The sequence below is a fragment of the Leopardus geoffroyi genome, chromosome B4 (assembly GCF_018350155.1).
Source record: "Leopardus geoffroyi isolate Oge1 chromosome B4, O.geoffroyi_Oge1_pat1.0, whole genome shotgun sequence".
Taxonomy (NCBI): domain Eukaryota; kingdom Metazoa; phylum Chordata; class Mammalia; order Carnivora; family Felidae; genus Leopardus; species Leopardus geoffroyi.
In genome coordinates, this window is record NC_059341.1 from 132103501 (window position 1) to 132116176 (window position 12676).

General features: G+C 55.7%; 1 protein-coding gene and 1 pseudogene across 1 annotated transcript in view; both read left to right on the top strand.

Annotated features, from left to right (window-relative positions):
- The first annotated feature begins 3394 nt into the window (after positions 1-3394).
- Positions 3395-3500, top strand: LOC123592248 (annotated as a pseudogene).
- Positions 3501-6269: 2769 nt separating this feature from the next.
- Positions 6270-12676, top strand: part of LOC123591593 (TRIO and F-actin binding protein) — a 53069-nt gene continuing 46662 nt past the window's right edge. The window contains exons 1-4 of the mRNA XM_045466082.1: positions 6270-6379; positions 6873-7002; positions 8043-8277; positions 12132-12271. Of these exons, the coding sequence (XP_045322038.1) occupies positions 8164-8277; positions 12132-12271 (254 nt within the window). The 5' untranslated portion in view covers positions 6270-6379; positions 6873-7002; positions 8043-8163. The remainder of the gene's footprint in view (positions 6380-6872; positions 7003-8042; positions 8278-12131; positions 12272-12676) is intronic.

Sequence of the window (12676 nt, forward strand, 5' to 3'; positions counted from 1 at the left end):
CGTTTGCAAGTATTAAATTCTCAGCCACTCTCTCCTGTGTGTGACATCAGTTCCTCCAGCAGACCGAGGAAATTGAGTCAGCGATTTTGCCAGTCTTGGGACCAGAAGTGGTGGAATCAGAACCCTCTGGAGAACTTGTCTTTTCTCCCCGGAGCCCCTCCAGCCTCCACACCTGGATTCTTTCCTCTTGCCGCCGTCCCGTCGTGTGGCCTCCCGGGCTTGGGGCTTCTGGGAGCTTTATAAAGAAGGATTGGGTTTAGCTGCATATAATATGAAACAAAATTTTAAAATAACTGGCTTACTTGAGAGGAGCTTACCAGGGAAGTAACTAGCCTGGGGCCGGGGGGCTGGGATGGCAGACTTTTTAGCCTTTTGTGCTATTTTTTTTTTTTTTAATGTTTATTTATTTTTGAGAGACCGAGCACAAGTGGGGGAGGAGCAGAGAGAGAGGGAGACACAGAATCCGAAGCAGGCTCCAGGCTCCGAGCTGCCAGCACAGAGCCCGACGCGGGGCTCGAACTCGTGAACCGCGAGATCATGCCCTGAGCCGAAGTCGGACACTCAACCGACTGAGCCCCCCAGGTGCCCCTGTTTTGTGCAGTTTTTAACACCTGGCTTCCACCTCGTGGTCCAATATGGCTGCTTGAGCCTCAGCCATCACACCTGCCTTTCAGCCAGCAGGTGGGAGGACGGATTGAGGAGCATGCCCCTCCTCCTTGTAAGAACCTTTGACCCCTGTCAAGTGCCATTAGTCCAGCAGAAGGCAAAGACGGGGCAGGAGGAAGAGAGCAGACTGTGGTCCATTCTGGAGAACCATGTTCCCAAATAAGAATTGAGGCTTGTGCTATTACGGGGAGAGTCGGTATTGGGGTACAAGCAGTGGGGTCTCCCCCAGGAGCTGAACATACGAGGAAAGGGCTGTCGGGAGGGGATCCAACCGTATGGAACTAGAGCCACAGCAGACACTTTTCTGTTCCTGGGCGACTGCACTGAGCTTCCCCGACATGTCAGGCCTGTGCTAGGAGGAGCAAGGCCATCCGCTCAGCAGAGGACAGGCTCTCCCGGTAGGTTGTGTTTTGGGGTGGTTGAGCCCTCCCCAGGGGGACGCGTGGGCAGGCCTGGCGGAGCTACCTGCCTGGGGGGCAACCACGGAGGAGACGGTTCCGGGCGGGGGAGACCTCTGCTCTCATCCTCTCCAGAGCCCCCCGGAGCCTCAGCGGCTCGAAGCCCCCAGGTTGGACTGTCAATGGCTCCGGCAGGGGCTTCCCAGCTTCTGAGCTGAAGACCTCACTGCCTTGTTCAGTTGTGAGCGGGTCCCGCGTGACAAACATCCTCCGGGTTTTGAGCCGACGTCTGCCTCTTCCAGATGTGGTAGGCGCCCTTTAGAAGTTCACGGACTGCTCACAGCCTCTCTTGCTCTGTTCTGAGCCACCTCCTCGGGGAAGCCTTCCCTGACCCCTCCTCCAGCCCCAGGAATTAATCCTTTTCCCACGTGGGCTGCAGTGACACTTGGTGTTGCCTCCTTTCAAACACTGAACACATGGTAACCTGGTTATGTCTGTCTCCCAACCCCCTCACAGGCTGACCATGAGCCCCCTAGTGAGAAGTTGTGTCTGTAATTGCTATGTTTCTCCTCCTGGCCCAGGGCCCCTCTCACTGTGGGTCCTCAACCAATCCTGGCTGCATCACATGGGACCCAATTCCCCCTCCCCACAGGTGCTCCCAGTAACTCTCGAAACAGTCTGTTCTAGAATTTTCTGGCCCCAGTTTGCAAGTTTCTGTTTGCCTGTCTGCAAGTTTCTGAATCTGTTTTCCTCCTTCCCATCACCACATCCATCTCTCCTGGGGCCCGGGTGAAACAAACCTTCCCCGTCCAATGAACTTTGCCCTCTCCCTTGTACCCTAGTCAGCAGGATTGCCAAACAACAACCAAAAAACAAAGAGGCTGGGAAGGCAATTTATCAAGCCCTTCTCTTATGTCAGACAGTTACATTATTAACTCAGAACAGCACTGTGAGCGGATATTAGCTCCATTTGACGGGTGAGAAAACTGAGTCTCCAGGTACATCATGTCAGAGGTTACACGTCATGGCTAAGAAGACAAGTCCCTGCATCCCAGGGAGGGGGCAGACACATGGGAGTCCCTCTGGAGACCAGAGGTTCAGCAAAGTATTAGAGGGCCCGGAGGGGCACAGAGCAGAGACAGGTGACCCTTGACCTGAATCTTGAGGGACGATTTGGATTGGCCAGGCGGCTGCGGGAGGGGATGAGCTGGCAGGTGGGGGGCAGCCAGGGAGCCCCTGAAGGGCCTCAAATACTGAGCTAAGGATCTGGACCCTTAGCCTGTGGACACTGGGATCCCCTGAGGTGGGGTTGGGGGGTTGGCAGGGGAAAGTCGGGGTCAGTGACTGTTTTAGAGACATCCCCCCTCCGCCCAGTGGCAGCGTGGATGGTGCACCGGGAGTACTGGAGGCTCCAGGACCCTGTTGTCATTCCGTGAGAGGCAGGGAGGCCTTCCTCTCAGGCAGGTGTCCATTCACTCCCTCCCCCAGCATTTACTAAGCGCTAAGAAGTCCCAGCCACTGGGAATCCACTGGTGAGCAGGAGGTGGCAGTCCCTGCCCACGGTCGACTCGTGGCTCACAAGCTATAGCTGTGGGGACCGAATGGAGAAGACTGGAGGAGAGATATTAGTAGCATTTATTGAACACTCACTGTATACCAGCCACTCTACCTGGTTTCACTCACTGAGCTCTCACAGTAACCCCACGGTCTAGGCAATGCCATTAAGCCCACTTTGCAGTTGAGGCACACTGAGGTGGCCCCCTCATGAAGCAAGCCATACTCTCGATACAGACATGAATACTGACCCATTGGCTGAACAAGCCGAGTCTTCCCTTCCAGGGGCGCACTCACATGGTCCACAACACGAAAGACACCCTAGGAGCCATGTGAGTCTTGTATGAGATCTCAGCTCAGCACAGTGAGCCCTTTTCTTAAGGCCGGGGAAGCAGGGAGGGCTTCCTGGAGGGGGTGCTATTTCAACTATCACTAAGGGAATAAAAAACCTATCTGTGAGGGGTGCCTTGGAGGCTCAGTTGGTTAAACGTCTGACTTCAGGTCATGGTCTCGTGGTTCCTGAGTTTGAGCCCCACATCAGGCTCTGTGCGGTCAGCATAGAACCCCTTTGGATTCTCTGTTCCCCTCTCTCTGTGCCCCTCCCCCACTTGTTCCCCCCTACCCCCACCCCCCCCCGCCCTCTCTTTCTCAAAATAATTACACTTAAAGGAAAATCTATCTGTGATTTACCAGTTCAGGAACACTGCATATTAGCTTGGTCTGACTCACAGAATATTTAAAAACAATTTGACTTAAAGAAACAAACAATTTGACTTATACTCTGGTTTCTCTTCAGATCCTAGAAGTCTTTTGCCCTTGACTAAAGATCTCTGTGAATAGGAACAAGTCTGAGTGTTTACCCAATTTTTTGAGGCAAAAACCAAACCAAAACCAAAACAATTTGACTTAGCCATATTTTAAGATGTTGAGATTTCATGCAGAAGTTCAGGTTTCTGGCTTCTTCAGTAAAAGTAAGCCTGGCTGCAATTTAAAAAAAAAGGGGGGGGGTGGGCAGGAGCCTGGGTGGCTCAGTCGGTTAAGCATCTGATTTTGGCTCAGGTCATGATCTCGCGGTCCATGAGTTCAAACCCCACATCAGGCTCCGGGCTGACAGCTCAGAGCCTGCTCGGATTGTGTCTCCCTCTCTCTCTGCCCCTTCCCCACTCACTTTCTCTCTCTCTCTCTCTCTCTCAAAAATAAACATTAAAAAAAAAAAGTTTAAAAATTTTAATTAAAAAAAAGAAAAGAGAAAAGTAAGCCCGGCTGCCCTGATCACCACTTCCCAGGTGGCCATGGGCTGGAGCCAGCCCTGATGACCCCATTAGAGACTGCAGCCTTCCTGCTTCTGCTCTACCGGGCCACGCCCCCTGCATCACTACCGCGCCTGCCCGGAGCACATGATCCTCCGAGGTTGGGATGACCATTCCCACAGGAGTGGGAGGAAGCCAAGGTCAAGGTCAGAGGGGTGGAGTGGGTCTAGTAATGTCAGCGGTGGTTCAGCTACCCCAGACCCCTGGGAGAGCGGATCCCAGCCACAGGGAACAGCATGAGCAAAGACAGAGACGAGCAGGCACAGACTCTTCAGGGAGCAGAAAGGGGGGTGTGAGGCTGAGATATAATGGTGACAGTGGGGACGAGCGCTGCCCTGGCTGCCATTGCGCCCTTAACCCTGAGCCATCTGAGCCATCCCACAGGACTCTGGGACTGTGTTTTTTAGACCAGGCTCTGTCATCAAGTAACTGAGTGGGTTTGGGCAACTTGCTTAAGCCGCTTTAGCCTTGAGTTTGACTCCTATGAGATGGGGATGGTGACAGCTGCCCTTCTCATCACAGGGAGGTGCTGGGAGAAACCCCATCATGTATGCAGACAGGTCAGCTTTGCCCCCTTGGGAAAAGGAGGGGCTGTTACTACTTAGATGATTAAAAGCCCCGCTTTGGGCCTCAATCACTCTCAGAGCCACGGTCCTCTCCAAGAGTGGGGCTTCTTTCAAGAGTCCCCGGGGTTCCCTGGCCTCCTCCTCCTGCCTCCTGTCCAGTTATCTCTCCTTCAGGACCTTGGCTTCTGCCCACCCTCCTGCCATCTTCTCCTGCCCTCCAGGGGCCCAGCCAGGCAGCTCCAGAGCTAGGGAGGGTGCTCAGGACAAACCCGTCCTGCCCCAGGACTTTTCCCCTCCTCCCTCCCTCCCTCTACTCTCTACTCCAGCCTCCACACTCTGTCCCCTCAGCCAGTCTGTTCTTCCCCAGGGCCTGCAGGCTCACTCTTTTCCAGGCCTTTGCTCAGATGTCACAGGTCAGCGAGGCTTTCCTGACCACCTTATTTCAAATGTAATGCCTTCCCACACCAGCCCCTTCCCAGCTTCATTTTTCTCCTTAGCACCTCTCACCAGCCTACATACTCCATATATTGTTTATCTATCTTGTTTGGGGTCTGTTGCTTTCCACTGCAGTGTAAAGGACCAAGAAAGCAGAAGATTCAATCTTTTCTTTGCTAAGTATCCTCAGCACCGCCTACCTACAAGGTAGGGGCTCCGTTGAGTATTTCGTGAATTGAATTGTCAGGAGTGCGACCGTGAGTTAGCTCCAGGTTTTACTGTTTGGTGGTGGAGGGGGGCTAAAGACCCCGGGGCCCTGTCCTGAGCTTCAAACTCACACCAGATGTCTAACCCACCCCAGGCTCAGAGTGGTCAAGTAACTTTCTCGAGAGCACACAGCCAAGAGTCGCTAGAGTCGGATATTGACCATCGGTCTCCCTGCTCTCTGTGTTGCTCACAGTAATGGGGATCAAGCTGAAAACTCGTGATCCTTGTTACTAAACTATGTTTTCACCCATTCCATCCTGGGTCAGGATGCCCTAGTTCAGGGGCTATCTCTTCCACGGGTCAATGGGCTTCTCATCTCAGAAGGAGGCACGTTTTATTCATGTTACCCTCTCCCCAGAGCCCAGCACAAATACATGTGAATGTCCGAGTGAATTAGTGAATGAGGATGTTGTGTGGTGTCAGAGGACGTCAGGCACACCAGGGTTTTAGTCTTGGCTCTGCCTCTGACTAGCTGTGTGACACTGGTAAGTTAATTGTCCTTAGTTGCTGTGAAATGAGGATCTTGGTACTTAGCCCTTTGGGTTACTGTGTCCTGATGAATGTAAAGATTCTGGAACAGGAGCTGGCACATAGTGCAAAATAAATATTAGCTTAAAAGGGGGGGAAGACTAAAAAAAAGAGAGAGTTGTGCATTTTGTGAGTGAGTTCTACATCAGTGGAAGCGAGCAGATGGAGGCTGAAAACGCCCGGGCATTTCATTTCATCCCCACAGGTACTACTACCCTTCCCATTTTACAGATAAGAAAAGTGAGGCACAGAGAATTTAAGTCTTCTAGCCCGACATCTGGGTCAAGACCAGCCTAGGGAACTGTAGAGGGGATGCATCGACGGGAAGGAGATCAGAGGGAGACAGCCCCGCCAAGTGCCAGCCCTCTGATGGGCCCCCTGGGAACCCAGACCCAGCAGCTCGGGCTAAACGTGCGGCCGGTCCCGCGCTCGGAGGCTTCTGGGCGCCGCCCGCCTCCGCCCCGCCCCTTGCCCTCGGGTGGTCCAATCTCACAGCCCTTATGTAAATGAGGCGCCTAGAGAGAGCCTATGCGCGAGCGGCAGGGGAGTGGTCTTCGTCCACCTCCCGGGCAACGTTCTGATTCATTGTTAAAATAGGAGCTGTGACCCCGGCATCCCACCCGGGCACCTCCTGTGCGTGGAAACCCGAGCCGAGGTCAGTAGTACTGCGCTGCGGAAGCGGGGGAGGGGAGCGGGGAGAGGAGGCCGGTGGGGTAAGGAGAGGGGCGAGGCATACGGAGAGGGACTGGCTGACCCGCTGGAGAGGTCCAGGAGTCCATTCTCCGGGTGGGGCATGAGTGTCCGCTGAAGGTTTCCCATTGTTACAGCCACACCTAATGTGCATTTTTGAGCATTCGGCCAGTTGGTTGGGAATAAGGAGGAGGAGGAAGCGGGAGCAGTGAGGGGCACACGGAACAGAGCCCCCATCCGCCCCCAGGAAGATGAGCGGCGTATTCCTTCTCAGGCGATGCTCCTTTATATGGCCAGACCAGGAAAGAACCGCCCAAGCTGGGCGGAACCGGTTCGCGCCCCCTCCACCACTGGGGCAAGGGACGTCTCCGGGAGATGATGGCCCAAGAAGGATCGAGGGGCAAGTGGGTACCCCCCTCCAAAACACACATACACAACGGGCCCTGCCACCTCCCCAGGTCTGATGGTGGAGAAGCCAGGAACCTTCGCCCTGGCTGCCCCAGGGGAGGATGAGAAATTCCGCAGCCCTCAGCTGAGATTGGCAACCAAGGCTTTATCCCCTGGTAGGCTTTGCAGGAAACTTGCCAGGTGAGGACAGGTGTGTGGGCTGGTGACCTGGGGGCACCTCAAGGTGCATGGGATTTGGGGAGATGGGTTCCTCTTCTGTCCCACCCTCCTCCTGGGGCTCTGTGTATGTGAGGAAGGGATCTTCAAGTCACTCTCGTCGGGGCATCCCCCCTTCCCCCCTCCCAGGGCGTGGCATTGGAGCTCTCAGTGGCCTCCCCCAGATGGGAGAGCTCTGTGCTCAAGTCAGAGCACCAGTTCAGCTCCTGGGACCTAGAACAAGGTATGGACCCTTGGTGAGTCTTCGATGCCTCATCTTAAATTGGCGTTGGCTTTATCTACAATGTAAGATGACCGTGAGAAAAAGCACTCGAACTTTAGGGTGCACTGAATCACCTAAGAGACTTTTGAACAATGCACAACACCAGGCCTCACACCTCCAAGAGATTCTGACTGGGTGGATCTGGGGAGGCACTGGGAATTCATATATATATATATATATATATATATATATATATATATATATTTTTTTTTTTTTTTTTTTAAGTAAGCTCTGTGCCCAACATGGGGCTCGAACTCACAATCCGGAGATCAGGAGTCACATGCTCCACTGATTGAGCCAGCCAGGTGCCCCGGGAATATGCATTTTATGAGCAGCTCGGCTGAGTCTCATGCAGGGTCCTTAGAACAGACTTTGAGCAATACTGCGGTAATGACTAGAAATCACATGTCTAAATGCTTGGCAGAGTGCCTGGTGCTTAGTGGGTGCTTCAGGAGTGTTTAAAAAAATTTTTTCTTAATGTTTATTTATTTTTGAGAGGGGGAGACAGAGCGTGGGTGGGGGAGGAGCAGAGAGAGGGAGACACAGAATCCGAGGCAGGCTCCAGGCTCTGAGCTTTCAGCACAGAGCCCGACGCGGGGCTCCAACCCACGAACGGTGAGATCATGACCTGAGCTGAAGTCTGACGCTTAACCGACTGAGCCACGTAGCGCCCTGGGAGTGTTTATTGAGTGAATAAATGAATGGATGGATGACCTTATTTCCTCGGTCCTTGTCTGTCTAGGGGCAGCTGAGGCCGGGTTCCGGGTGGTCCACCAGCCAATTACCTGGCCCTTGCCTGCCCCCCTTTCTTCCCGGTGGCCACCATCGGATCGCAGGAGCTGCCGTGGCCTGACTCAGCCAATATGGAGGGGGGTGCTGGGACTGTCCCCTGTGAACACTTTGAGGCCAACGTGCTTGCCCAGGGTTGCTGTCAAAACTGCTTTCACCCCGAGGAGGCCCACAGAGCGAGGAGCCAGGTAGGCCAGCTTTCCTGAGCGGGTGTGGTGTTCTGGGATGGGGATGTTCATGACGGATTGCCCCTGGCTGGGCCACTCACTTGCGGCCGAACCCAGACACTGGCCTTCCTCCTGGGCAGAACCCCGGTTCTGCCGTCTGTTCCACGAGGTGCTGGGACCACAGTACGTTTCCCAAATGTGAGTCACTCTCCTCCTGCTTTTATGATTTTTTTTTTTTTTTGCCATAGCCTCATGCAATCTAGTACTTACTTTATTGTTCTTTAAATAAACACCCTTTTAAACTTTATATTGAAACACAACTTTATATCATCCCTATAAATAGAAAACCAGGATCATATCCTTTACATAGAAGGTTAAAAAGGAAGAACGAAAAAAAAAATCTGAAACGTCTTTAAATTCTAACTAGAGAGTCTTGTCGGCTGAAGGCCGGTTCTGAGCCTGAAGCTTGCTGTCTCTCTGTTACAAAGGGAGATTGGCGGGTGTTAGGGAGACATTAAAGGCACCCCAGCACCCACAGGAGACTTTCTCCTTGAACGTATTGAAGGAGCGAAAGGGACTGTGTTTTCTCACTTGGCAATCCATTTGCTCTTAGGCCAAGCCCCGCTACACGTAAACCCAGAGCCCTAGGAGAAGCAGGGGACCTGTGAATCTCCACGGACCCCCTTGAGCCTTGACCCCGCCTGCCTCCGCCCCCTTCCCCTCGCCCCCATGGCTCCATCATTCCCAGAGGATCCTGAGGCTCCTCTTAAGCCTGGCAGCCGGTTTATGCAGGGCGTCAGGCTCCACGAGGTGGCCATTATAAGGGAGTTGCCGTTCAGCTTTGAAAGCCGGCAAGCCAGAGTTCCAAACCTGGGTTTGCCCTTTACCTGCTGTGTGGCCTGGGGCCACTTACCCTCTCTGGCTCCACTCTCCTAACGGGTAAAGCGGGACAACAGGGCGTTCTCACTCAGGGCATCTGACCCAAGTCACATGTGGTTAATTCAATACACATCAGTTTCCTCTCTCCCGCCTTCCCGACCCGAGAAGTCAATCTGGAGGATTCTTTTCTACCTGTCTTGACACCACCAATAACAGCTCTCTACCCTCAGCCCCAAGTTCAGGGAACATGCCTGAAAGCCCCGTGGGTCTGTCTCTGAGGCACATGCCCTTCCCCAGCGGCTGGGGAGATGGCACGTGTGGGAACAGGAGGAGAAGCTTGGATACAGACAGGTCCGCATTCTAGAGTCAATCCAGCCACTTCTGGGCTGAGACCTGGGGCCAGCTCACGTGTTCACACTGTTCATACTGAACGGGTGCTTAAAAGGTGCCAGGCGTTATGCTACTCGAGAGTATGCAGAAGTGGCCCCAGGTCCCAGGGCAACCCTCTCCCTGAAGCTTACTGTAGCTCCCCTAGGAACCTGGGTCCTGGATGCCTCTGTGCTCTGCTCTCAGCTGAGCTTTCTATAGGCTGAGAGATGGGGGAGGGATTATCCCTGGAAATCACATGGGCCACCAGGTCAAGGCCAGGGTCTGCACGGAGGGAGGTGGGAGGGTCCTGCTGTCTGCCAGGCACACACATCTCTTTCAATGTATTTATTCTTTTTTTTTTTTTATGTTTGTTTCTTTTTGAGAGCGCAAGAGAGGGACAGAGTGTGAGCAAGGGAGGGGCAGAGAGAGAGGGAGACACAGAATCCAGAGCAGATCCCAGGCTCCTGAGCTGTCAGCAGAGACCCTGATGCGGGGCTCAAACTCATGAACGCGAGATCATGACCTGAGCTGAAGTCGGACGCTTAACCGATTGAGCCACCCAGGCGCCCCTATTCTTTTTTTTTTTTTTTTAAGTTTTACTTACTTAAATAACCTCTACACCCCATGTGGGGCTCGAACTCACAACCCCGAGAACAAGAGTCACATGCTTCTCTGACTGAGCCAGCCAGGCGCTTCTCAGCATATTTATTCTTAAATGTGTTTAACATCCTATTGATTTAACACTAATGAAATTCTCTTTAATGGTTTTACATTTTTTATTATACATAAGATGTACAGACCAGGTCCTGTTCTAAGCCCTTTACAAGTATTAACCCGTTTAATTCTCGTGACACCCCTAGGAGGTGGGTGCTTTTATCACCCCGGTTTTGGAGATGAGAAACCCAGGCTCAGAGAGGGAAGCCACCAAGCTGAGGTCACCCAGCTGGGAAATGGAGGTGCCAGGATTGGGCCTGATGTCTGTCTGAGGCCAGAGCCCGTGCTGACCCGCCAGACAGGAAATCAGAGCCAGGGACTGGGACTGCTCATGGGGACAGTGGGTAGTGTCGGGGGCTGGGGGTGAAAGCAGGAGGAGGTGCCATGACAGGCGGGGGGGGGGGGTCCTGCTTGGGCCCAGCTGGGCTGGACCCCTTTTTGGCACCCCGCGCTTCTGCTCCCTCCTCATTCATGTGGCAAGGTCCCCAGGGCGGCCAAGGCGCCAGGCTGGGCTGTGGATCTGACACCTCCCGCTGTTGAGTTCTGATCAGAATCTGGCTCCGGGGCAGGGGGCGAAACTGAACCCAGACGGGCCTCCTCTGGCTTGGACGGCACGACAGATACGCCGGCCCCACTCCCGGGCGCTGCCCAGGGCCCGCGGGTGGCTTTCTTGCAATCCGGGGCAGTCTCTGCCCACCCTGAACTGTGGCCAGGCTGTGGCCTCGGCCCCGGGCGCTGAGCTCCGGGGTCCCCGGGGAGCCCGTGCCCAGGCCCCCGCCCCGCCCGGCTCTCAGGTGAGCGGGCGGGGATCAGGTTCCTGCGGTTTCATGTCCCGCATTGTTCTTGGCTGGGCCCCGGCTTATGAAAGAGTAATGAGGGGCCCCTGCTCGCAGCCGGCCCCTCTAAGGTTTCGCTGCCTCGGCCGCCGCCACCACCACGGCCCAGAGTCAAGGCCTGGGAGGGCGGCAGCGTGGGGGCCTGAGCTGGAGCCCCCCGGGGACGAGGGTGCTGACAGCCGCCAGCCGCCACCGCGGAGCCCGCCGCCCAGGTAACCTGAGAGGAGGCGGGGTGCAGGGTGCTGTGGCCGCTGTCTCCCACCTCCAGGGAGGGCCCGCCACCCCGGGGAGGTGGGGAGGAATGGGGGGGCCTTCCCGGAGGTGAGCGGCCGTTCCCCCCGGGTGAGCCCGGCACCAGCCTTCGCAGGTGTGGCCCTGCTGAGGGCGAGGGAGGGACAGAAGGGCCTTGGGCTCAGGGCCCCACCCGCCCCCCTGGGGCCTGGACCCTTCCGCCCGCCCCACCCCCCCGGAGCCCCCTGCCCCTCCTTTAGCCCCCGAAAGTCTCTCCTTCCTCCAAGGTCTTCCTCAGACCTCAGACTTCCTTTTTCTCCCATTGCCTTCAGTCCCCAGGCCGGGCTGGTCCTTGTCCTCACCCTCCCCTCCTCACCCTTGTTTTCCAGCTACGGAAGACCCCACCCTGCTTTTGTGTCCCTTTGTTTACCTCCCACCCTCCAGCACACACACACACACACACACACACACACACACACACACACGTCCGCGTGCAGCAACACGCATGTAGTAATGAACTCAACGCAAACGCGTGTGTTAGCGTACCCACTCCCCGGACTTGCATACGCACGCACGTGGGCCCGCTTGCACCCGCACGGGCTTTTGTGCAAACACATACCTGTCCACACACATGTGCGTGCACACACCCTCTATCTCCGCCAGCCCCCGGCTTGGGTCCCAAGAGGCGCTTCCAGCCTGACGGACAGCTCTCCTTGAGAAGCCTGAGATCCCAGGAGGAGATGCCTGGACACTTCCATCCGGCCTGGTGGGGGGAGGGGCTGCGTGGGGGGGAGGGGAACCCCCACGTGGGCCAGGAGCTGCCTCCTCTCTCCAACCCTGCCCCAGGAGCCGGGGAGCCCTCCAGGTGCTGAGGTGCCTTACTGCGACCTGCCTCGCCGCCTGCCTGTCTCTGAGGGTCCTCTCGGTTCCTCGACCTCCGGCTGCCAGTCCGTGGTGGGCCTGGGCCTCGGGCCAGGGCCAGAGAGGTGGGTAGAGCCCCAGGCTTGGGGAGGGGCTCCCGAGGGGAGGATGCCCTCACCCGCCCCCACCCTGCACCCCTTCACGATGGCAGGATCTGTCTGCTGGCTGCCAGTGTGGGTCATATGGTCAGGTCACACGGCCTGGGCATAGGCAGGCAGTGGGCATGTTCCTGGGGCCCTAGCTCAGTTTGCTCCGGGGAATGGAGCTGCCAGGCACCCACCCCGCAGGGGGCATGGCCCCCCACCGCTCACATTTCCTGGTTCCCTTTGCACAGCTTTAAAAGATTAAACAGTGTCAGCACTGGAGGGGGGCGGGGGCCGGGCGCGGCACCTGTTACCACTCACCTACCTGCTCCAGGCTCTGGGATTCCCTCCACGCCCAGGCCTGAGCTGAAGTCCCTCTTTAGGCCA